We start from the raw sequence: 24,731 nt of genomic DNA, 5'->3' as shown, positions 1-24,731 counted from the left end.
TACACTCTTCAAAGATTACAAGATTTGGCTCAAATTATAGTCTCAATATTACAAAAACATTATAACCCTGTTCTTCCTTAATCTTTCATCAAATCAGCAACTTCAGCAATATGACCCTGAAGCAATTTCTTGCATCAATTCAACAGCTTCAGCAATATGGCTGAGTTGTCTGCAAGTTTCTTGATTAGCCAAGGCTTGAATAGTTTGATTAAATATAACTTGAACGTTAGATCTTAAAAATATATATATATATATATAAATGTCAAAACCAATCCGAACCCGCTGACTTGGCCGAGTTTTTGAGAAAATCAGCCATATCAGATAAGGAATCTGCCGAGGCAAATGGGGGATATAAGTTAATCATATAAGGCAAACTTTTTTCAGAATTGAATGTTTTAGAAAGAACATGATTCTCAATAAAATAAATAAACAAAAATCAGAGATGTAGTGTTTGAGATCAGCCAAACAAAAAAATAAATTTGTTTTTTTGTTGGAGATACATTAAAACCTCTTAATCACTTGGAATTGGACTGAATGGTTCCATAATCTTGGATATCTCCTCCACCACCAATTTCTTCTTTTCCACCAATCCATTTGGCTCCTCTTCGTCAACAACCTTCTTCTGTGATCCCGTCAATCTCGCCAATGCCACGAATGAAACTCCTCCAACAACATCATTCAAGCATCGTAAAATCACAAGACGCCTTAAATCCCAATGAAGGGTGGTTCCAACAAAAACTCTATCCCATTCAAAGTCTGATACCTCAAATTACAGCTCAAACCCATATGAATTGCCCAAGTTAGAGAATTCAACAATGTCGGTGGAGGCTTATTCGACGTCTCAAAATTAGGATCCATCTTCTTCCTCATCTTAATCAATCCATTCGAAATCGAAGTCCCAACCAGTCCAGCTGCAAATCCAACAACAGAAAACAAAATTCCTTTATACACAAAAGTCCCAAACCGATCGATTACAGCAAAAGATCCTTTTTCAAACATGTGATTTTTAGCACAAGTAGAGAAGATCGAAGGGAGTTTTGGGGATGAAGTTGAAATTGAGGAGGTAGGAGCCAAGAGATACATAAGGACGAAATTCAAAATTGCTCCAACAACAAAAGTAGAGAAGACGAAATCGAGCTCGTCGAGTCCGAAATTAGGGCGAGATGCCATGTCACAAGAACACAAGCACTAAGTCCAACAACTTCCTCCATTAAAACCTTGGATAGGTGAAATATGTTCGAGAAAACAAATGGAGAAGTTCCATTAATTTTAACAGATCTAGGATAGTTGCTCTATTTTCCCCTTTGTTTCTCTGCTGTATTAGGTTTATTATTAAGAAAGAGCATATAGACTGGAATTAGGATTGTGAATCTAGTCATAAGATAGTTTAAGAAAATTTCTATTTCCCGTTCTAGGTAAAATTACAATAGAAATAAGAAATTACAGGATGTTGTCCAACCCATGATCTCTGATTGAAAAAGTGAATAATGAGTTTTATTTTATGTTTAAAAATGCTAAGATGGCTACTATGAGAGGTGTGATCCGTGCATGCTGGGTAGCACTGATTGCATCTTTCAAAGATTTGTGTCTTCTCCAGAAAAAATGAAAGTCGAAAGAAGAGAGTATGGCCTTTAGCATTCAGATAAGATATGAACAAACCTGAAGTGCAAGATTCGATGCACTCATACTCATTTCCACTGCAGCTCTCCAAGCAAACCGTCTACTTCTTTTGGGAATCTCAGAACCTTCAGCATAATTAATACCAGAGATTTTTCTAGAACCACCTGAAGTGCTACCAATACATTAGCCTTTTTTTTTCTTTTATTTATCTCACGAATCTGAAGTGGGAAAAAAGATGAGTTAACCTGCCAAATTACCTTGACGAGCTGCCTTTTTAACCATAGAGCGTGGCAAAATCCCTTTCTGAAAGACCAGATTCGAAAGTTTCCCTCCACGCCACCAGCTAACTTTGTACAGCTTCACTTTTATAGCCTCTATTCTCCATAGACAGTCTCCTAGCCCTTTGTTTTCTCTTTAATCAATGTCTATCTTGAACTTTTCAATTTATATAAGAAGGAAACATTTTATCCATGGTTTCAGGTAACATCCACTGCCTTAAGTAAAGAAAAGAAGACTGAAGAAAAGTAATGGCAGCTTACACAATTTTTGTGCAACTGAAGCAGCCTCGGCAACACGACTGTCATCAGAAAATAAAGGTGAAAGTTCTATTAGGTCCCCTGGGCTGCTATTGAACTCCATCAAGAAAAATGGGAATTTTTATCACATTATAACTAACAGGCATTTAAATTTGAAAGAGGCTGACTGAGCTTACCTCTCTCTCATATTGGGTGTACAGTTTCTCAAACTCCTCACCCCAACAATCAGACAAACCCGGAGCTTCATTGGGGCAAAAAAAAGACCATTGTCCATAACCTTGGACTCTTTTCATAATGAGGTCTGGAACCCAAAGAGCATAAAATAGATCCCGAGCTCGGTTCTCTTCCTGAAAAAGTGAAACAAATAAAGATACATTATTGCTTCTAAAGAGTACCCTCCTCTTGTTGTGCAGAGAAAATAGTGTTGCCTAAGTCTAAAAAACATAACATAGAAAAAGAATTAAACCAATTAATGTTAAAACAGAAGTTCCAATCATAATCTTGGAAATCTAAAGCACAACAGTATTGCTAAGAAGCATATAACTTAGAACCCACTCAACGATACCTTTCCATGATTCTTTCTGAGATCTAGAAACTCAAAGACATCAGCATGCCATGGCTCCAAATATACAGCAAATGCACCTACATATAGCATATATAAGATCAGAATAAACTTATCCCCCAATAAAATAAAATGAAAGGATCTTTTGCAAGTCTCCCCCATACACAATTTGTGCATAAAAGATATTCAACTATCGATTAAGAAATTTGTATTTGTTTAATAGACAAATGACCCCAATAACCAGTTAATTGGGTCATCAGTAATTTACTCTACACTTTTCAATTTCCCACTCACTGTTAATGAAACTAAGGCACAGACAAACTTGGTAATTTAATTTGTACATAAATTTAGTTTAAATTTCCATTGCATAATTAACAGATATTTTAGAAAAATTTACAAAATGAATGAAACAACTTATACAAACTAAAAAAAAATTAAAAATCAATGGTTCTCCGCAAAGTTAAACATTTAGACAATTTTAAAATGGGGTTTCACATGGATAACAATTAATTCCTGATTTATTGTCTTCAAATAATTCTTACTAAAATCACAATAAATAAAATCGAAAATCAAATCACAATAATTATTCATGTTCATAGAATAATTCCATACAGTGTTTAAGAAATTTCCAAAAAAAAAAAAAAATGAAAAAAAACTTACAGTTCTGTCGAAGCATTCGAGGGTTTCAGCGATGAATAGGGCGAGAGAGAGAGAGAGGTAGCGAGAGTGAATGAGCGAGGCAACGAGAGTGAGAGAGAGAGAGACAACGAGAGTGAGAGAGAGAGCGAGAGAGAATGAGAGAGTTAGTCGTTCGTGCGAGGGTTTCAGCGAGGAATAGGGCGAGAGAGAGAGAGAAAGAGAGGCAGTGAGAGTGAGAGAGAGGGCGAGAGTGAGAGAGAGGGTGAGAGCGAGTGAGAGAGTGAGTGAGAAGAGAGAACCAGAGAGTTCTCTTCGAAGAGAGACAGAACTCTCTGTTCTGCTCTCTCGGGTTTAAAGAGGAGAGGGAGGAAGCACGAAATATAGTTAAATTAAGGGACGGCGCTGTAAAATTATAAATTTTATAACTTTCGTGAGAGCAGCGATCTCGTCCGTCAGATTACGTTTTATCTAACGGTTAACAAATGTTTGCCAAAAAATTAGCCAGCGAACGCCACCCTATATATATATATATATATATATAGGGTAGCGATCAATGGCCAACAGTTTGGCAAACATTTTGGCAAACACATTTTTCAAAACATGGGTTAGAGGTCTTGGAATGGGCTGATTTTTGGTGAGGATGATCTCTATGGTGAGGAGATCATCATCACCAAAAATCAGCCCATTCCAAGACCTCTAACCTCATCAAAAATGGTTTACAAAAAATGGACGGTTCACGATTTTTCAACCTGTAAAATGGGGCTAGAAGTTTTGGAATGAGCTGATTTTTGGTGAGGATGATCTCCTCACCGTAGAGATCATCCTCACCAAAAATCAGCCCATTCCAAGACCTCTAACCCATGTTTTGAAAAAGTGTTTGCCAAAATGTTTGCCAAACTGTTGGCCACGGATAGGGACCCATATATATATATGGGGGGCGTCCAATGAACATTAGTAAGAACATATGTAAAAACAAGCATTTTTCAAAATATGGGTTAGAAGTTTCCTGTTGAGTTGATTTCTGTGAAGATGATCTCTATGATGAGAAGATCATCCTAACAAAAAATCAGCCAATCTGAATTTCTAAATCCATCATTAGTGGTTTACAAATTATTAGTAAAAAATTGATGGTTCACATTGTATATGTATAACCACATTTGGAAATGCATATAAAGACAAACATTTTTCAATATATGGTTTAGAAGTTCTAGAATGGGCTGATTTTTTTTGTAAGGATAACCTCTATGGTGAGGAGATCATCCTCACAAAAAATCAACCCATTCCGAATTTTCTAACCCCAGTTTACAAGTTGAAGAATTGTGGACCATTCAATTTTTGTAAATCACTTTTGATGGGTTTAGAAGTTTTAGAATGGGCTTATTTTTGGTGAGGATGATCACTTCACCATAGAAATCATCTTCACAAAAAGTCAGCCCATGTCGAAATTTCTAACCCATATATTGAAAAATATTTGTCTTTACATGTGTTTTCTGAAAATTTCGGGTTTCGTACCATATCTAGCCCTAGAAGGGGTAAATAAGATAATTAAAATTTCTTTCAATTTGTCCAATTTTAACTTAGATTGATAATTTTACTATGTGTTTTAAATCATTCACCTAGCATCGATTTTGAACTCATGTCTCTAATTTGCATTTAATGAAATACACTTAGAATTTAAACATTCATTTAACCATGTCATTCAATGGCACATTTAAATACGATTTACCTATTCAGCATTCATGGCATTTCACGACATTAAAAATATTCAAGTGTAAATTGTAGAATTATAAAAACATACACGAGACATAAGACATCTAATGGATCAATAATATGCCTATACCCATTCTTACGGTTAATCTCTAGTTTGCAATGCAATTGAAGTTTACTTAGAATCTAAACATTCATGGCATGACATACATAGCAAAGTATTCATTCATAACATGCATTCATCTAAGTATAAATTGATTGAGGCATTTTCACAAACACAAGATAAGCATTTTATAGTGGTTCGGTAATGTGCCTATATATACTCCCAAGGTTCCTACCTAGGAACTTGGTGTTCACTATCAAAGAGGTTTATGGTTCACCTCGAACCTTTTTCATAGAATTTTTATACCTAGGTTAAACACTTTAACCTTAAGATCAAGAGAACGCATTCTCTCGAAATTGTGAGTTTTATTCCTTGGAAACTCATGAACCTCTACTCTTGTTAAAAATCCTCGATTCTAACAAAAGTTTGGTTTTTGAGAGTTGAACCAAGTAATCACTTACATATGTTTTTAAAATTAAAAATAAAATCAAAGACTCACTCAACTCTATAAATTTTGATAATGGCGATCTTGAGTTCTTCGAGTCCTTGAACTCACAAGTACGTCTCGATAGTTGGATATTCTAATCAAGCTTTCGAGTTCATCAGTTCCTTGTGATTACTTCTACCATTGTCTCATTTTCCTCCTCGCCTATGAATATACCAATGTGTGTGCAAGGTGAGGCTTGAGGGTTAGAGAGGGATCAAATGAAAAGTCTCGGAAGGTTGAAGTGGTTCACCTAAGTTAGACTCTCATGAAAGTAGAGAAGACTCTCAAGGTGTGGAGAGAGGAGTGGCAATCTTCTCTAGGGTTGATCCAAAAGAAGGGCATGGGTTGAAAGGATTTTCAACTAAATTTGAGGCCTTTCATGGCTAGAGAGAAGATTAAAAGTATGTAGAAATAGAGGACTTTCTTCTCACGCGGAGATTCAGAGAGGAAGCGATGTCTTTAGAAAGTTGTGACGAGAGAACGGCCGTGGTGGCGTTCAGGAATTTTTTACCATCTAGCTCAGGGTTGTATAGGTTCCTAGTGAAGAAGAGGTCGGAAACTCCGGACAAGTTGTTTGAAATAGAGGAAAAGTACATCCGCTTAGAAGATGATCAACAGAGCTCAACGGGAAAGAACAAGATTATACATGTTGCAAAAAAGCCCAGTAAACAACATCAACCATAGCAACAGGGCAAGAAAAGCCCGTTCGAGCAAGAAGGGGGGAGAAGAAGAGGGGGGACGTATTTTGCTATGCCTCCCAACAAGATCCTGTTTTTCATCACAAATGAACTCTATTTCGAGTGGTCCGCACTTCTTCCTCGAGATCAGATTAACCAAAATGAGAGATACTGCGAGTATCACAAGGTGCGGGCACACACCACTAATAGATGTCAAGCCTTGAGAAGATTTTTACAAAGGTTGGCAAAGCAGGACAAGTTGAGAGACCTGCTTAGGAGGCAAAGAGAGGACTTTTCCCAAGATGAGAACCGCAGGCCTGATCAGCTACCTATTGAAGAGTATGATGGAGGGGCAGCGGTGATACATGTAGTCTTTAGAGAGGAGAACATAAATTCAGGGTAGGATAGAACCAGTGAGAAGACAAAAAGAATGAGGGCTGAGCATTTGGCTTACATATTTACAACAAAGAGTAGGCCTACCGAGCAGATGAACCCTTTGGGGAGCAAACGATAGCGTTCACTAAGAAAGACTTGGAAAGGGTAGTGAGACCCCATTACGACGCATTGGTAGTAATACTCCGAATAGGCACCTTCATGCTCAAGAGAGTGTTGATTGATAGTGGTAGCTCAGTAGATATCTTGTATGCTTCGGCTTTCTTAAAGATGAGCTTTAGTAGGAATGTGCTCGCCCCAACGGTAGCATCGCTGATAAGGTTTCACGAGAAATCTAATGAACCATGAGGAGAAATAGTGTTGTTGGTACAGGCAGGACCGATAACCTTGATGACCAAGTTCGTGGTTGTTGAGGCGAGTTCACCATACAATACTATTCTGGGGAGATAGTGAACACATGAGATGCGAGCAATTCCATTCATATACTACCAAGTCCTCCAATTCCCTACGCCACAAGGGATGTAGAATGTACAAGGCGACCAAGTGGCAGCTCGAGTGTGCACACTAGGCATGGAAGAGTCGTTCGAGGCTAAGGTACAACAATAATAATTACAGTGGGGGAGGCTAAGTTTAGTGGACCCCCATGCTTGGAAGGCATTCAGATGGTGGATATGGGATAAAGAAAGCAAATAGGAGTAGGGGTAGAGTTAGAGCCAGAAGAGTTAAAAGAGTTGGTAGAGTGTTTGAGGAAGAATAGGGATATCTTCGTTTGGTCCATCGAAGAAATGCCAATGATCAGCCCGAAAGTGATTTGTCACCACTTGAATATGGAGCCAACCTTCAGGTCAATCAAGAAAAAACCAATGAGGTTAGCGTTACGGTTCAGGGAGGCAATGAATGAAGAAGTGAGCAGGTTGATTAGGTCTAGGTTCATAAGGGAGGTGCAGTTCCTTAAGTGGATAGCCAATATTATGGTAATGCCTAAGAAAAATGGGAAAGTTAGAATCTACATAGACTTCACAAACTTAAACAAGGCCTGTCCCAAGGATAGTTTCCCAATACCACGGATAGACCAATTGGTAGATGCGACGTCTAGTCATGAGAGGTTGTCCTTTATGAACGACTATTTTGGGTACAATCAGATCTAGCTCAGCCTAGAAGATCAGGATAAGACAATATTCATTACAGAGCAGGGGCTTTACTATTATAAAGTGATGCCCTTTGGCTTAAGGAATGCGAAAGTTACGTACCAAAGGTTGGTAACGGAGTTCTTCAGAGACTTGTTAGGCAGAATAGCAAAGGTGTACATAGATGACCTGTTGATCAAAAGCAAAAGGAAAAAAAGACCATGTTAGTGATCTGGAAGAAGTCTTTGCCCAAGTAAGGAAAGTGGGGATGAAGCTCAACCTAGAGAAGTGCACCTTCGCATTGACTTTCTGGAAGTTCCTAGCTTACCTAGTCATGAAGAAAGGGATTGAAGCTAACCCAGATCAGATTAGAGCGTTATTGGAAATGCTTTCCCCAACGACTCAGAAACAAGTCCAAAAACTCGTAGGAAGAGTAGTTGTCCTAAATAGCTTCATAGCCAAATCTTCTGATAATACAGACCTTTGTCTCAGTTGTTATAGAAAAATTTCAAGTTTGAATGGACAAAAGAATGTGAACAAGTATTTTCGGAACTAAAGAGATACCTCGACAAACCACCCATACTTTCAAAGCCAGAAGTGGGAGAAGAGTTCGGATTGTATCTGGCCACTTCAGAGCATGTACTCAGCTCAGTCTTGGTCAAGATCGGGACAGTGACATAGCAGCCCATTTACTTTCTGAGTAAGACCTTCACAGATGCAGAAATACGTTACTCAAGACTCGAGAAGATAGGGTTAGTTTTAGTCTATATGGCGCTACGCCTGCCACAATACTTTCAGGCACATCGAGTGCAGATCATTACAGAGTTCTCTCTAAAGTTTATACTGGGAAAAGTAGAAAGGTCGGACAGCTATCAAAGTTTGGGCTTGATTTCAAACCAGAGTCTTGTTGAAGGGCCAGGTGGTGATTGATTTTTTGGTAGACTTCCCAATAGAAGAGAGAATAGATCTATTGGTAGAGGAATTAGATCAAGTAGATGGTGAGCAAGAGCTGCAGGGGGGTCCAGGATGGAAAGTTTAAGTGGATGGGTCGTCCAATTTCGAAGGGTCGGGCATCGGAGTAGTATTGGTCACCCAAGACGGGTCAAGGATAGAAAAGGTGGTAAGACTGAGGTTCAAAACGTCGAACAATGAGGCAGAGTACGAAACAATGTTACTTCGCCCTGAGACTATAACAGGACTGGGGGTAACTGAAGCAATGGTTTATAGCGACTCACAGTTAGTGGTGAACCATATCAATGGGACGTTCGATGCTCGAGATCCTAGGATGTAGCTCTACTTAGAAAATATTAGATCCGCTATGCATCGTGCGGAAGGAGTAAAAGTAGAACATATTCCCCAAACAGATAATAGGCATGCAGATGCTCTAGCCTACATCGCCTCGATGCTGGTTGGATGAGACAGGAGGGAGTTACCGTTGGACTACCAAGAACGTCCGACAATAAACGAGCCCGGACTAACTATCTTAGTAGCAGTTGCAAGAGACCAAGGATGGATAAGCCCAATCCTAGCCTACTTACAGTAGGGAGAGCTGCCCAACGATCCAAAAGAGGCTAGGCGAATCAGAAATAAAGCATAAAGGTACACTATCCTTGGTGGGATTTTGTACAGAAATTTGTAGGGGGTCTACTCCTGCGGTGCCTGGCCTCAGAGGAGGCCAAGGAAGTGCTAAGTGAAATCACAAGGGATACTATAGAAATCATTTGGGGGCACGATCTCTAACGCATAAGGTACTCTCATAGGACTATTTTTTGTCCTACATACAAAAAGATGCAGTACTATATGTCAAGCACTGTGATAGTTGCTAAAAACATGGGAAGATAATATGGCAGCTAGTAGTACAGCTCAACTCCCTTGTCAGACCGATTTAGTAGGCCACGGACATGGGATCAATTTATAGGCTCGTTGCCTAGGGCACCAGGTAATCTGACTTTCTTGTTGGTGGCCACAAACTATTTCACTAAATAGGTAGAAGCACTCCCTTTAGCCAAAATCCGACAACAAGATGTCAAGAAGTTTCTTTGGGAGAATATTATTTATAGGTTTGGCCTGTCGCACACCATAGTTTCGGATAACGGAAGATAATTTACTAGAGAGTAGATCAAAGAATTCTACAGTAAACATGGAATAAAACAATTGTTTTCCACACCGCAGTACCCTCAGAGTAATGGCCAAGCTGAGGCTACAAATAAGGTATTGACAAACACTTTGAAGAAGATGCTAAGGGAGGCAAAGGGCATATGGACAGCAGTCTTGCACAAAGTTTTATGGGCTTACAAGACAACCGCTAGAACCTCTATAGGGATGTCTTCATTCATTATGGCCTACGGAATGGAAGCGGTAATTCCCATGGAGAACGATTTCCCCACAGTGAGGTTTAGAGTAGTGCAGACTGACAGAAACAACAAACAGATAATTGCTGAGCTAGACCTATTGGAAGAAAAGCGAGATGCAGCACTAGTCAGGTTGAAGCATTATCACAAAAGATTATAAGGCTACTTCAACAAGAAGGTCTGTCCCCAGCAAATTCAAGAAGGAGACTTAGTATTATGACGTGTATTCTAGAATACGAAAGAGCAAAACAATGGCAAGTTGGGCGCAAATTGGGAAGGACCATATAGAGTGACGAAAATGGGCCAAAGGGAAGCCTATTACACAGTCACAATGTCCGGTTAGGAGCTGCCTAGACCATGGAATGCATGTAATTTGAAAAAGGTATTATCAATAAGTTTTTTGCCTTACTTGTTCTAAATCTCTGTGCAGGAATTAGCTGAGAAGAGGTATCCAACTGGGATCCGGGCTTACGTGGGTCTTCTCTGCCTTCATTAGTAGAGCAAGAAGCTGGTCGGGCCTAACTCTAACATGAGTAACAAAAGCATTGTATGGATCCAGCAGAGATCCGGGCCTACGTGGGTCTTCTCTGCCTTCATTGACAAGGTAAGATGTTAATCGGGGTCCTACTCTGTCATGAGTTTTAAGAGCATTAAGAGGGATCCAACCGGGATTCGAGCATATGTGGGTCTTTTCTGCTTTCATTAGTAGAGCAAGAAACTGATCGGGGCCCAACTCTGATATGATAACAAAAATATTATGTGGATCCAGTCGGGATCCGGACTTACGTGGGTCTTTTCTGTCCTTATTGGTAGAGTAGAGTTAGAGCCTTCTTCAAGGATAGTGACTTGTGTAGCCATTTGCAGAATTAGCCTAGTATAGGTTCCACCTGAAGTAAAACTTACTTTAGGTAGAACTTGGGGGAAAAATGTGGACGAACAAAAGAATGAGCCTATTATTAATGCAAAATCAGTTGGTTGCAAAAGTAAAAAGTAAGAACGTGCTGATTGTGAAAGTAGGGTAGCAATTTGTACATAAGAATGAGCTGATTGTAAAGGCAGAATAACATTGTATGTGTTAGTAGTATGCAATGAGCAATTTAATCAGTATGAGCAAAGCAATAGTAAAAAAAGAAGGGTATAGTGAGAATGAGCTTATTATAAAAGCAGAATGGCAGTGTATGCGTAAGTAGTACGCAATGATCAGTTTAACTAGTGTGAGTAGAGTAATAGCAAAAAAAGAAAGGCGTAGTATAGAAGTTACTAAGTTGGAAAGCAGATTAACAGAATGTGTATGCAGTGTAAAAGTAGAATGTGTGTGCAACATAAAAATGGTAAAAGAAAATGTATTAAAGAATTGCAATTGTGACAGCAAATGTGTAAATGCAAAATTTTTCCACTAATAGTAAAGGGAAAAAAACAAAAGAGAGATCCCAAAGTTGGGACAATACAAAGAGTAGTAGCTTAACAGCCGAGAACATGTTGTTAATCAGTAAGGGGAGACTGATGAGCCGAGGGAGAAGTCTAAGGAACAGTAACTGGAAGATCATCTTCAGTAGTAGTACTTGAAGGGTCAGCAGCTTCACTTTGATTTTCACTAGGAACGGATGGCTGGTTGGAAGGGAGAGTAGGGGGTGGACTGCTGGCTTGAGCTGAAGAATCCGTGGTTGGGGCAGGATTCAATTCTAAGATAACACCAACCTCCAAAAGGTCACAAAGAGTCTGATCAAGGATGACCTCATCCAGCTGGAAGGGGGGAAAACGCCCAAGGCATTCAGTCCAGGGAACATTCCTGACAGGAGACACCAAAGAAGCATCATCCATGTCCTCTTCATCATCCCCTTCCTCATCTTCTTCTTCATACTGAAGCTGAGCAGCCTCAAAGCCTTCGTGGCAGGCTTTTGTAGAAGCCTTCTATACCAGTCGAGAATACTGAGTTTGCAGTTTCCCTAGAAGCTTCCTGGTTTCATCCTTGTCCTCCGTAGCCTGAGCAGCCCTGGCTGAATCAACGTTTGTTCTCAGAGAGCTCAATTCGATCTCATGTTGTTACACTTTCTCTCAGTGCTTTACTAGCTCCACGTCTCTCCGTTACATTCTCTCTTTGTAGTCAGCTAGCTCTAATTAAAGAACATCCTGAAGATATGTCAACTTCCTACTAGAGGCCTCCAAGGCTAGGTTGGCCTTGGAGAATTGGGCCAGATTAGCCTCCATGTCCTTTCTAACCTCCCGGGAAAATTACCTAGAAGAGGTCAACTTAGTTTGGAGCACAATTATTTTCTCCCCTTGCTCTCTTGCCAGGATAGTTGTTTGGTTTTCAGCCTTAGGCCACTTTAGAAAGGCTAGAGTCCCATAAACATGAGCCTAGAAAGCAAGAGAAGAATGTTATGGCACAGAAGTTATAAAGCAGATAGCATATTGGAAAAAGTAGAAGTTACCTGGTGAAGGCCGTGGGCCAAACAACCAAAGTCCAGGTCAACGACATCCCAGTCCATAGGAGAGATAGACTGGGAAAGTAGGGAGGCAACGGTTATTGGGTTTTTTACCCCGCAACCTTTATTGTAGACATGGCAAAGGGGTTGAAAAATATTACTCTCGTTCCCATCCTGGAGGAAGGCCCCGTGACCTATCTAGGTAAAGGCCCTAGAGGAGTCTTGCGAAGTGAAGGGCCCTCGTGCTCAGACTCCTCTGGAGGAAAGGGACTTTTCAAGCTTTTCCTGACCAACTGGTGCCTCTTTCGTAGCTAGAGGTCAGGAACAGGGCTGTCCTCCCTAGAGGTGGCAAAACTCTGCCCTGCCTACATCTAAGTCTCCATAGGAAGCTCCACAGAAACAGTTGCAACACTAGTAGTAGTATCAGTAGAAATTGTAGTAGAAATAAAAGCAAAGGCAGAAGTAATGGCAGTAGGCTCCCCATGCACCACAGCCAGCTGACTAGCTTTTCTAGAAGGCTGGATCCACGAGAAGTTTGGTTCCTCTTCTTTTTTCGCTTCTTGGCTGGGACAGTGGGAGGAACAACCCTGGTAGTAGGAGAACATGAGAGCATGAACTCCGAGAGATTGATGTCTGTAGACACCCAATTTTTGCATACGCTTGATTAATCAATTCGTCAACCCGATTACGACGGTTCCCAATGATGGATGAATATTCCAATATTTTTTGTTTGTTACTAGATATGTTTTAAAAATTCATATGGGGTATCTCAAGCAAACAAAACTTTAGAAACCACACCACGCTAGGAAAATATGACTCAAAACATAAAAATCATCATTCTTAAAACAAAAATAAGATTTACGATAAAAATCACTAAAAATTGACCAAATTACCAAAATACCCCTAACATCAAAACATTCTTAGATCCCAAATCACGCTTAGAAAAACCCATTTAAACACATAAAACAACAAAATGAAATCAAATAAATCATTTCGTCAATTTTTACCAAATTCGATAAAATTATGAAAGTGCTCCTCATTAGGGTTGACAATTATTTCACGCCAAAAAAATTCATAATTGACACAAACTGATAATCCCATCAAATTTCTTATAAAAAATCGATTCCAAAACATCAAAAAATGACTTCTCAATACAAGAGTCATCTTCAGGGGTAAAATGGTAATTTTCTAATTTTAACAATTTAAAATTTTGAAATTAATAATTAAAACATTAATTAACGTAAAGTGAAATCCTAATTAAAATTAAATTTTTTTAAATCAATCAATCAAGCTCTCAGAAAAAATTGTTGATAGTTGCCTAATTATTCAAGTAGAACCCCTTGATATTTGTTAAAAGACCTCTCTATCTGGGGGCTTAAAGAATTAAAATATAATTAAGGCGGATTCTCCAAAAATAAAAAATATATTCTTTCATTGTACGTAATAATTAAAACCCTAATCTAAAGAAACCTAGTCAATCAAATAAGACTTAAGTCAAAACCCTAATTAAAACCCTAATCTAAAGAAACTTAGTCAATCAAATAAGACTTAAGTCAAAACCCTTATTCACCTTATCTAAAATGAGACCTACTCAAACCCTAATTCTTTCAAAAAATCTAGAAATAGGAGCCTCCACAACCTAATCTCGTAAGTCAAATTAAACCCTATAAAAAATAGGTCAAAAAGTCTCCACAGCCTTCTCCAAACCCTAATTTTGAAGTCCTAACTCCCTACCTATCATCCAAACCCTAGCTTTTATTCAAAAAACACCCAGAAATCCTTCAAAAACATCCAGAAATCCTTCAAAAGAAAACACAGAAAACACTCAGATCTAGATACCTCAACTTGGAGATCAGAAGCAGATCCAATGACATAAACAAAACAAATAATCTTATACGAGGAGTCTCTCCACCAACTCTGAGGGAACAAATCGTTGCGATCATCTAGGTATACTTCTTATTTTTTTATTTATTGATTTTAGGTATTTTAGCAATGTAATCTTTTTTGAAAAATAATAAAGACCCGCATTTGCGGGACGGGATTGGTGCCTAACACCTTCCAACCCTGTAACGTGATCCCCAGACCATAGTCTCCTTTTATTCGTAGATTAGTTGCTTTCATTTGTTAAAGTCAATATTTGGTTCCTAGACCATAATAAATAGGTGGCGACTCCCAAACCTCAAAAATCAAAAGTGGATCCGCACACTCCATGGATCGATGGCGCTTTCAATGTTCATCACGTTGGAGGACCCTAGTAGAATCCTAGAAGGGAAAAGTTTGGACCAGAATGGATCAAATGTTTCAAACCCTGCCTGTCCGAAAAAGGAGCTGGATTATTGGGATCCCATCATCGTGGGGGAGGTCGAAAGGGAGTAGAGGCAAGAGAGAATGGATCAAGATATTCCACGGTCCGCCTAGCCTTACTAGAAGGAACACGTCGTGCAGGTGGCCGCAGAACATCATCTAGGAGATCTTCCACTATCGTCTTCTCTGTAGCCCCGGTTCGGAGGTCCATTACCACAAGCCTCCAATCTTTGGATGCTCTGCGTCACTCATTCCTAGCCTCAGTAGCCACAATAGCAAAATAATATGTGAAAGAAGCAGAGAAGTAGTTAAAAAAGAGAGGCAAAGTCTGAGCAGAGTAAAAGTAGAATATAGTCAGCAGTCTCAAGATGACATTACCCTGGAAGGTTCGAGGGATTCTAAATCCCTCATGGCAAATGCCAGGGGAAAATTCTCAGTCCCTAGAAATATAGAGGGGGTCTCTATGCCACATTTTATCAGAACTAGGAAGAAAGTGAACCAAGACCGCTGAACTCTTGGAGGACAACGAGTAATATCCCGACCGTTGGGAGATGGCTTTCAGGTTGTACCGGGAAAGGAAGTTGTTGAAGGTAATATCCATTTCTCCGTAGCCTCAACTAGACGGTAGAAGTTTCCAAACATTTGGCCAGGAGTTTGGTTTATCTTACTTAATACCTCTCTAAGGAAGATAGAGAGAGGGAAACTAAAGCCAGCCTTAATTTAATCGGCATAGATAAGGATTTCTTTTTGGCGGCATTCACCATTGGCATCAGAGTCTCCGCCAACTCGAATGTGTACAAAGGCGGGAATATACAAACTTCGTCAAAGTTGAGACACAGAGATAGCTATTGCAAAGACAGAAATGTAGAAGGAAGTGGATAGAGAGAGAGAGAGAGAGAGGAGATTACCTCAATGTGAAAGAGGTAATTGTACCAGCAAAGCAGAAAGTAGAAAGCAGAAAGAGAAATAGAGAGTTATTACAAGGAAAGCACAGAGACAAGTTTGTAGAGTTTTAGCACGATAACAAGTGACGAATGCACTAAGTCCCCTATTTATAAGAAAAGGCAAAAGAACACGTACACTTGAAATGACAACTTATGCCCAGTTGAAGCGTCACGAAATTGGGGGTAGTGCAAAAAGCATCAAGACACGTGGACGGGCACAGATGAAGAGCAATCCATCTAGGTAGTCAGAAAAGATTCGAAGCAACGTCGCATTGAATACGTCGATTCGAAAACAATAGACGTAATTATGAAAGATCAAGGAAGCCAATCAAAAAGTAGAATTGTGTCTCGAAGAGACGAAGAGACCCTGCGTCTCCTCGAGAGGGGGTAATTGTAGAGGGAAATAATTGTGTGTTATTCTAAGTCGTACACGTGTCTGAATCGACTAAGTGGTACCAAGCGCATAACAGTATACGGGGCGCAGCCCTGTAGGCAGGGCAGGTCAGAGTAGGGACCTCCCTAGTCTAGCTAGTACGCATAGTAATAAGTCAGACCAGGCTTGCCAAGCAGGGTAGACCAGGTCATAGGAAAACCATAAAACTGTTGCATGTACTTCAATGCTGGAGATCTCGAAAGAGATCTTTGTAGGTAAGTGCAATCGATCCAAAAGAGCCTGATTAAGTAAATAACTCCGTAGAGTTAGTAGAAATCCCATGATTACAGCATATAGAGGAGGAAACCTTATGGGTAGTTAGAGAGGATAAATAGCACAATAAATACTATTGAAGGGGATTTTTTTGGGGAGATTAGAGTCTAACCAGTACTAAGGACTATTCCTCTACTTCTCTAACTTGAGCGTCAGAGTGATTTTGGCAGGTACCATACTGTTGCGAGGAAGGGGTGCTAGGAACAACTTCGGATCAGTGCGGTTGGATTCATCGTAGCCGTTCACCGGATTCTGACCACACAAAAATAATTATAAGTTTTTTCACGAATAATTTAATTTCCTAAATTTTTTCTCATTTTCTATGAAAATATATCGGAATTAACCCAAAGGAAGTCCCAAAAATTACTTACCGAATGTGAACTCTATTGTTATGAGTTAAAAAACACTGAAAAGGGATTTGTTAGTAACAAATGAGGGTCTTAGGTTGTTAAATCAACCTCAACTATCAATTGTCCATTAAAGAGAAAATACAACTACATTTTAAATAGAGAGTTGCTATTGGCATCCCAACTATTACTTATTACACCCCAATAATAAATAAATAAAATAAGTAAATGGTTGAGAATAAATAAAAGTTGGGGGGTGCCAATATAAGCTCTCTCTTTTTTTTTTTTTTTTCCAGATTTCTATCATTTGGGTTTAGGATTTTAGGTGAGCTTAATTTTAAAAAATAACTTTTTGAGCAAGTGTTATGATGTTTTTGTAATGTTTGCATAGTGTGTTTTAATCTATGATGGGGCGTGATAAATAATTTAAACAATTGGGATGTAATAAATAAAATTTGGGATGCTAATAGCAGCTCGCTTTATTAAATGACAAAATGGTGTTATTTATTTAGAGTTGTGCTAGAGTGACTTAAGCTGGAACCTCATATCGCACACTTTCACTTGTATCTCGATGAAAAGTGCGATATGAGGTTCCAGCATGAGGTTACTTCAGCATTATTCATTTATTTAACAGCTTAACATTAATATTTGTAATAAAAATTTTACTTTTGCAATGACACTAAGCAAAATGGTTGTTGGTTTTTTTTTTTTTTTTTGAACATGGGTTGGGATCCCTTGACTCCTAAGAATGACTCGTGGAAAAAACACATGATCCCAACTTTTTAAAGACAAAATCAATGATTGAGATTTATGAATATCTCGACAACACAAATCTTGAAAATACTTGGCCTAAGGATAAATCTCAACTATTGAATTTTGCATTTTAAAAGGTTGAGATCTTGTGTCCTTTTATGAGTCATTCTTAGGAGTTAAGGTATTCTAACCCATAATCATAAATATTTTTCACTCGTATCTCGATGAAAAGCATCTATAATTACATGTGCACCACCTCAGCAGAATGTATGTTTCAGTGTTACTTCAGCATTAGCCTTTTACTTAACAGCTTAAGAGCTACATTTACTGACATCAAATCCTTGCTCCAAATTTACAAAGGTGGGCGGCAGTTTTTGTAAGATTGACGACAAAAGCGTGACAATCTAAGTAAGGCGACCAACTTCAAAATTTTGGAATACATCTTACACAACATGTGCTTCCTTTATGTTTTCATGCTCCTATATGTCTTATGAATATTTGAAATACCTCCTTAGATTTTTAAACTATACATGACCCTTGAATTTGGTTTTCTCTTATAGACTAATGAAAATGAACACAACACCGTGTTCATTTAATCACCATCATCAAGATCTTTTCGAGCGATAAGCTCATAGTTATTGTGATAAGTAACTTGATGATATTGAATCTAGGCTTATGGTATCATTCATCATTCATAAACTTTACCAATTAAGCAATCTAGCAATCACCACCATCACCATCATTTTATTCAAGTGATTGAAGATAATGATTTAGACGAGAATAAAGAAATCAAAGATTTTTAAATCACTTTTCATCTGTCTATAAAATGAGATTGAGATCAAGATCAAGAGACATATCACCAATTTAAAAAAAAAAGGGGATATCTTAAAAATTCACCAAAATGTGGACTCCAAAATTTTGAAGTGGGCATGCTACTGCAAATTTTTATTTTTTATTTTTTATGTAAGCTTCTAACACAAAAATATCAAACCCTAAATTGTATTAAGGGAGAAATAAAAAATCTTAACATATAATCTTAATATATAATAAAAAATCTTAATATATAATCAATCATATTGTAGAAAAAGAAGAAGAAATCAAATCAAATCAAATCAGTCTCATAATAAAAATTTCCCTTCTTGGAGATCCCAAATAGTTGAAATGTTGTAACCCAATCCTCCGAAATTTGCGCACAACTTCCCCATCAAAGAAATTTACTCAAACAAACAATCACAGTTGTAGAAACCTAAACTTTGAAATCCCTTCTTCATTACAAGTAAGGCAACTCTCACTCTCACCATCACTTTTTCTCTCACTCCTTTTCATCTTAAATTGTTCGATGCTGGGCCTAAAACAATCTATTGTAAAAGATAACATTGGTAGTACTTAATTTCGTTGCTTCGGCGATGCTTCCTTTCTCAGTTTCATAGTTTTTGCGGACCCCACCTTTCAAGGAAACAAAGGCGTCAACAACTCCCTTGAGGCCTGTGCACTAATTTTTTGTCTATGACTTTGAGTTTAAGTAGCTTTACCAAGTTAGTAATCATTTCACCCTTACTAGGGTCCTTGGACTCACTTTGTAGCATCCAAAAATATGATATGATGCTTCAGGGTTGCTGAGGACAAAATTCTATAACTTTGAAAGAACAAAATCCAAAAATAGCTTTTTTCCACCATTGAATTTTAATTTTAATTATGGGACCTATGTGAAAATTCGATAGATGTCCATTTTCAAAATCTTGGATCAAGTCAAAAATTAATTTTCCTTTTTAATTTTTCATGAAAAATTAGAGGGCTGTGGTGTTGGTTGGCTAATTTGGAATTCCATTTAAGCAAAACAACCCTTACTAAGACTTAAAACTCTTACTTAGTTAGTGAGGAAAGTTTTTCGCCATGACTTTCAGGATATTGTTTTAAGTCTTTATTTCAAGTCCTATGTCATTCATGAACGAGATCGAGTTGTCTCGAACAAGATAAATCATTTAATTTGATTTACAAATCTTTTTTCATGACTATTTATACAAAAAACAATTCTAACCTTTTTTTTTTTAATTATTTAATTACCTAAATTTTTTCTCATTTTTTACAAAATTTTCATGAATACATCAGAATTACCGAAAGGAAGCCCCAAAAAATAATTAACGAATCCAAATTGTCTTACCATAAGTTAAAAAACACTGAAAACCTCAAAGTAAATCGAGGGATTTGCTGGTAACAAATGAGGGTCTTAGGCTGTTAAATCAACCTCAACTGCCATGCCCATGTGTCCATTAAATAGAAAAATCCGAAAAATCCAACTACTTTTAAATAGAGAGCTGCTATTGGCATCCCAACTTTTACTTATTACACCGCAATTAAAGATAAATAAAATAAGTCATAAGTAAAAGTTGGGGGTGTCAATATAAGTTCTTTTTCTTTTCTGTTAGATTTCCATCGTTTGAGTTTAAGATTTTATATGAGCAATCTCTGTGTGCAATCAATCTCTTTAGAAAACACCACTAATTTGATGACCAAAACCCATATTTTAGGAACGGCGGAGGAAGCTGGACCAGGGGATTATGGGAGCGGAGGGAGAGGGGGCATGTAAACTAGACATGTCTTGTTATAAAGGAAGCTGGACATGTAAACTAAGAGACAAGAAATACAGTTGGAGTTTTTTCAAAGGGGACCTGAACAAACAAAAACAGTTAGAGAAGGCATGGGGTTAAGGCTCTGACATAAGCTTATTAGGAACGGAGGAAGCTGGACTAGGGAATTATGGGCAAAGGTGGACAAGCTTTGAAGGAATTAGCCTACGATCGAGGGAGAATGGAGGTAAGAGAGGGACATACAACGGCAAGGGTACTTATGGGAGCAGGGGGAGAGGGGGCATGTTATCTCCCGTAGCCCAATGGACCTCCTTGAGAACAGGAACTTTTTCACCTCTTCAGGAAAAGGGCCTGCTGCTATGATAAGGATGTCCTATGGGTTATTCGATGAAATGCCATAACAAAGAAGACTCTTAATTGACGTTGAGGACTCGAATAGAAGTAAAAACTTCACCAAGCAAACTCATGTTGTTGTAGAACCACAAGATATATTTATCCCTACAAATAATTTAGGGAAGGAGAATAGGATCGAGACAAGGGAAGGTCCCAAGGGGACAATAAAGACCAATCGACAAGAGACAAAAGCACTTATAGAGATAGTTAAGGGGAGATCCAACTCAATGGCCACAACAAAGACAATGGATAGGGGGACCCATCGAGCCCACATAGAGAAATACAAAGGAGATAGGGAGGCAAGGGAAATAGCTACTGACTCAGCAACTAACACCCACTCTTGGGTAGCTTTGGTGGGGGCCTATACCAAAGCTTCTGTAAGGAGACATGGCAAGTTGGCTTTCCATCCACAAGTTCTGAAAGGAAACAAAAATTACATCGCTTGCCCAAAGGAAATGATCAAGAAGAGGGAGGAAGAATGAGAATGAAGCCTAGTGGGCCACTTCCTAGGACACCAATTCAGTTATGCAATGGTGAAGAAATCAGTTAAAAGACTATGGAGACCTAAAAGGAGCTTTGAAATCTTCTCCAAAGGAAATAAACTACACTTCTTCAAGTTCGGGGACAAAAGGATAGAAGGAAAGCTTTACTAGAAGGCCCATGACACATAACAGGAATACTAATGATTCTTAAGGAATGGAAGGCAAAAATCAAACTAGAAAAGATGGAAACAACAGCCATTTCTATCTGGATCAAATTTCATGACCTTCGCAATCAGTTTTGGCATCCAAAAGCTCTGGGCTACATAACGAGCTCAATAGGTAAACCTCTGTTCATGGATAGTGCCATGGAAAAACTTCGGAAAATGTCATACGCTAGAGTCTACGTGGAAATAGACCCTTCAAGGGACCCTCCCTAACAAGCTCTTTGTCGAAGTGGAAGTGGGAGCTCATGCAAAGGTGTCAGTTGAGTATGATGAGATGTTCCCAAGATGTTCAGTCTATTGTACCTTTGGGCACCCTGATGGGAACTGCCTCCCACAGAATAACAAGACTACAGAAGGTGATAGGGAATAAAGCCAAAGACATAACAACACAAGGGAGAAAGAAAGGAACCAGAGAGAAAGAACAGATTCGGCCTTGGTTACTTATAAACCCACGAACAATACTGAAAGCGCCCTCGATTCGCGGGGTGCACGGATCCGCTTTTGACCTTTGAGGTTTGGGAGTCGCCACCTAGTTATTATGGTCTATGAACCGAACATTGACTCTAAAAGGTAAAAGAAACTAATCTACGAAAAATAAGAAACTAAGTCCGGGGATCACGTTGCGGAGTTGGAAGGTGTTAGGCACCAACCCCGCCCAACAAACGTCGGTCTCTACTTATCTCAAATAAGACTACACTACTAACAAAAAACCTAAATAGAAAAAAAAATAAAAGAAATTTTACCTTCGAACGCAACGATTTTATTCCCTCAGATCTGATAAAATCACTCCTTATACCGTACTCCTTGCTTCGTTCTGTCTCCGGATCTGATTTATGATTTTTGAGACAAGGTATCTCTTTCTTAGATCTAGATTCTTCGAATTTTTTTTATTATAGATTTTGGGATATTTTTGAAGGGCTTCTAGGTGTTTTCAGGCTAAAATCAAAGTATGGGTGTTAGGTAAGGAGTTGGGGCTTTAAAATTAGGGTTTATTGGAGTCTAGGGAGGCTTTTTGACCAACTTCTCTTTGGGTTTATGATTTGATACGAAAATAGGGTGTGAGGATCCCTATTTATAGATTTTTTTTAGGGGTTGGTTTAGATAGAATTAGTGTTTGATTATAATTCTTTTAGTTAGAGTTATATTTTAATTAGAATTATTTTTGGTAGAGTTGTATTTTAATTAGAATTATTTTAGGTAGAGTTATATTTTATTTAGAATTCTATTAAATAGAGTTATTATTTAATTAGAACTCTATTAAGGTTTTGACTTTTGGTTTTACTTAATTGACTTTAATTTTGACTTTAGTCTTACTTGATTGACTTTAATAATTTTGACTTTAGTCTTACTTGATTGACTTTAATACCTTGACTTTACTCTTTCTTGATTGACTTTAATTTTTTGGAAAACCCCCCTCTATTATATCTTTAATTCTTTGGACCCCCAAATGGAGGGGTCCTTGAAGAAATATCTTGGCAATCCTCAACAATTTTGCCTGAGAGCCTGATTGATCGTTTTTTTTAGTTTAAAATTTTAAATTAATTTTATTAATATTTCACTTTAATTATTTAATATTTTAATTATTAATTTCAAAATTTTTAATTTTAAAAATTGTGAAATTACCGTTTTGCCCTCTAAGAGGATTTTTCGTGTTTTAAGTCGATTTTTTATGTTCTAGGATGTTTTAGAATCGATTTTTCGAAAGGAATTCAATGAAAATATTGTTTTGTGTCATTTATGAAATTTTTTGTGTGAAATGATCGTGAACTTTATGAGGGGCATTTTCGTAATTTTGTCAAATTTTGTGAAAATTGATGAAATGATTTATTTGATTTCGATTTATTGTTTTATGTGTTTGGATGAGTTTTCCTAAGAGTAACGTAGGCTCTAGGGTTATTTTGATGTTATGGGTATTTTGGTAATTTGATCATTTTTTAGTGATTTTTATCGTAAAACTTCTTTTTGATCTGCAAGATGATGATTTTTATGTTTTCGGGATCGTATTTTCCTAGCGTAGCGTGGTTTCTAAGATTTTGTCAATTCGCGATACCTCATCCGGATTTCTGAAACATATCTGATAACAAAATAAAGCATTGGAATAATCATCCATCATTGGGAACCGTTGCGATCGGGTTGACAAGTTGATTAATTAGACGAGTGCAAAAATAGGTGTCTACAGATGCCCCTCTTTGATAGAGGGTTGAAGCAAACTAGATAGCAAATCTATTTTGATAGATAGTGCGATATCTGAATGCCAAAACTAGTGATAGTTCATTTTGCAGCCTAATTTAGCAATTCGTCGGGGTGTTTGGATACTTTAGGGTAAAGCTCTCCCCGAATTAAAAATGTCAGGTCCTTGAGCGCGAGCTCTCACTGGCAGTCTCAGATCCTTGAATTTTAGAAAATTCTTCTTGACTGATGTAACAACTGTGCAAGTGTGTGACTTAAAATCTAAGATAAATTTCAAAGAGTTTAAGTTCTGAGCATAAAATGAATATAAATTGAGCATAATTTGAGCAATAATTTGAGCATAAACTGAGCATAATTTCGAGAAAACCCTCGGCGGTAACTGAGCAAAATCCAAGATAACCCTTGGCGGCATCTGAGCAAAATCCAAGATAACCCTTGACGGCATTTGAGCGAAATCGAAGATAACCCTTGGCGGCAACTGAGTGAAATCCAAGATAACCCTTGATGGCATCTGAGCAAAATCCAAGATAACCCTTGACGGAATTGAGCAAAATCCAAGATAACCATTGACGGCAACTGAGCAAAATCCAAGATAACCCTTGGCAGCAACTGAGAAAAATTCAAGTTAACCCTTGGCGGCATTTGAGCGAAATCCAAGATAACCATTGGCGGCATCTGAGCGAAATCCAAGATAACCATGGGCGGCAACTGAGCGAAATCCAAGATAACCCTTGACGACATTTAAGCAAAATCCAAGATAACCCTTGGTGGCAACTGAGCAAAATCCAAGATAACCGTTGGTGGCAACTGAGCAAAACTGGCAAATGAATGAATGAATTTTGGGAATGAATGAATGAATTTGGAGAAGACTGATTAAAATGAATCCGGGAACGAATAAATCTGGAAGATAATGAATCTGGAAGAGAATGATCGAATCCAAGACTGAATGGATCTGAAAAAGAATCTGGGAACGAAAGAATGTCATATCTCCTATTCTAAATAAAGTAGTTAATCTCTGGGCACAGTCAAATGTGAGGTCTGAAATGCTTTTGTTTGAACCTCAAGGTTTTATCCAAAAGTTTTATGAATTTAAAACTGAGTTTTTATTTCTTTTGAACCTCAAGGGTTTTTCGACAAACTGTTATCAAGAGGATAACCTTAAGTTTGGGGTT

At 38.1% G+C, this 24,731-nt stretch overlaps 2 protein-coding genes and 1 pseudogene across 2 annotated transcripts; 1 reads left to right on the top strand and 2 right to left on the bottom strand.

Annotated features, from left to right (window-relative positions):
* Window positions 1-365: 365 nt before the first annotated feature.
* On the bottom strand, window positions 366-1,902 carry LOC147404594 (protein RETICULATA-RELATED 3, chloroplastic pseudogene; annotated as a pseudogene).
* Window positions 774-3,671, bottom strand: LOC147404593 (ribonucleoside-diphosphate reductase large subunit-like). The gene is made up of 7 exons (XM_086440625.1): window positions 3,379-3,671; window positions 2,722-2,798; window positions 2,333-2,503; window positions 2,160-2,197; window positions 1,878-2,055; window positions 1,660-1,784; window positions 774-911 (listed from the first exon to the last, which is right to left on the bottom strand). The coding sequence occupies exons 1-5, from the start codon at window positions 3,392-3,394 to the stop codon at window positions 2,046-2,048; spliced, it is 312 nt and encodes a 103-aa protein (XP_086296751.1). The 5' UTR covers window positions 3,395-3,671; the 3' UTR covers window positions 774-911; window positions 1,660-1,784; window positions 1,878-2,045.
* Window positions 3,672-9,169: 5,498 nt separating this feature from the next.
* Window positions 9,170-10,698, top strand: LOC147404592 (uncharacterized). The gene is made up of 3 exons (XM_086437864.1): window positions 9,170-9,259; window positions 10,024-10,329; window positions 10,633-10,698. The coding sequence occupies exons 1-3, from the start codon at window positions 9,170-9,172 to the stop codon at window positions 10,696-10,698; spliced, it is 462 nt and encodes a 153-aa protein (XP_086293990.1).
* The last annotated feature ends 14,033 nt before the right edge of the window (window positions 10,699-24,731 follow it).

The sequence above is a fragment of the Akebia trifoliata genome, chromosome 4 (assembly GCF_017979445.1).
Source record: "Akebia trifoliata isolate Shusen 1 chromosome 4, ASM1797944v1, whole genome shotgun sequence".
NCBI classification, from domain to species: domain Eukaryota; kingdom Viridiplantae; phylum Streptophyta; class Magnoliopsida; order Ranunculales; family Lardizabalaceae; genus Akebia; species Akebia trifoliata.
Note: the sequence above shows the minus strand (reverse complement) of the source record. Positions and strands in the feature narration are given on the sequence as shown.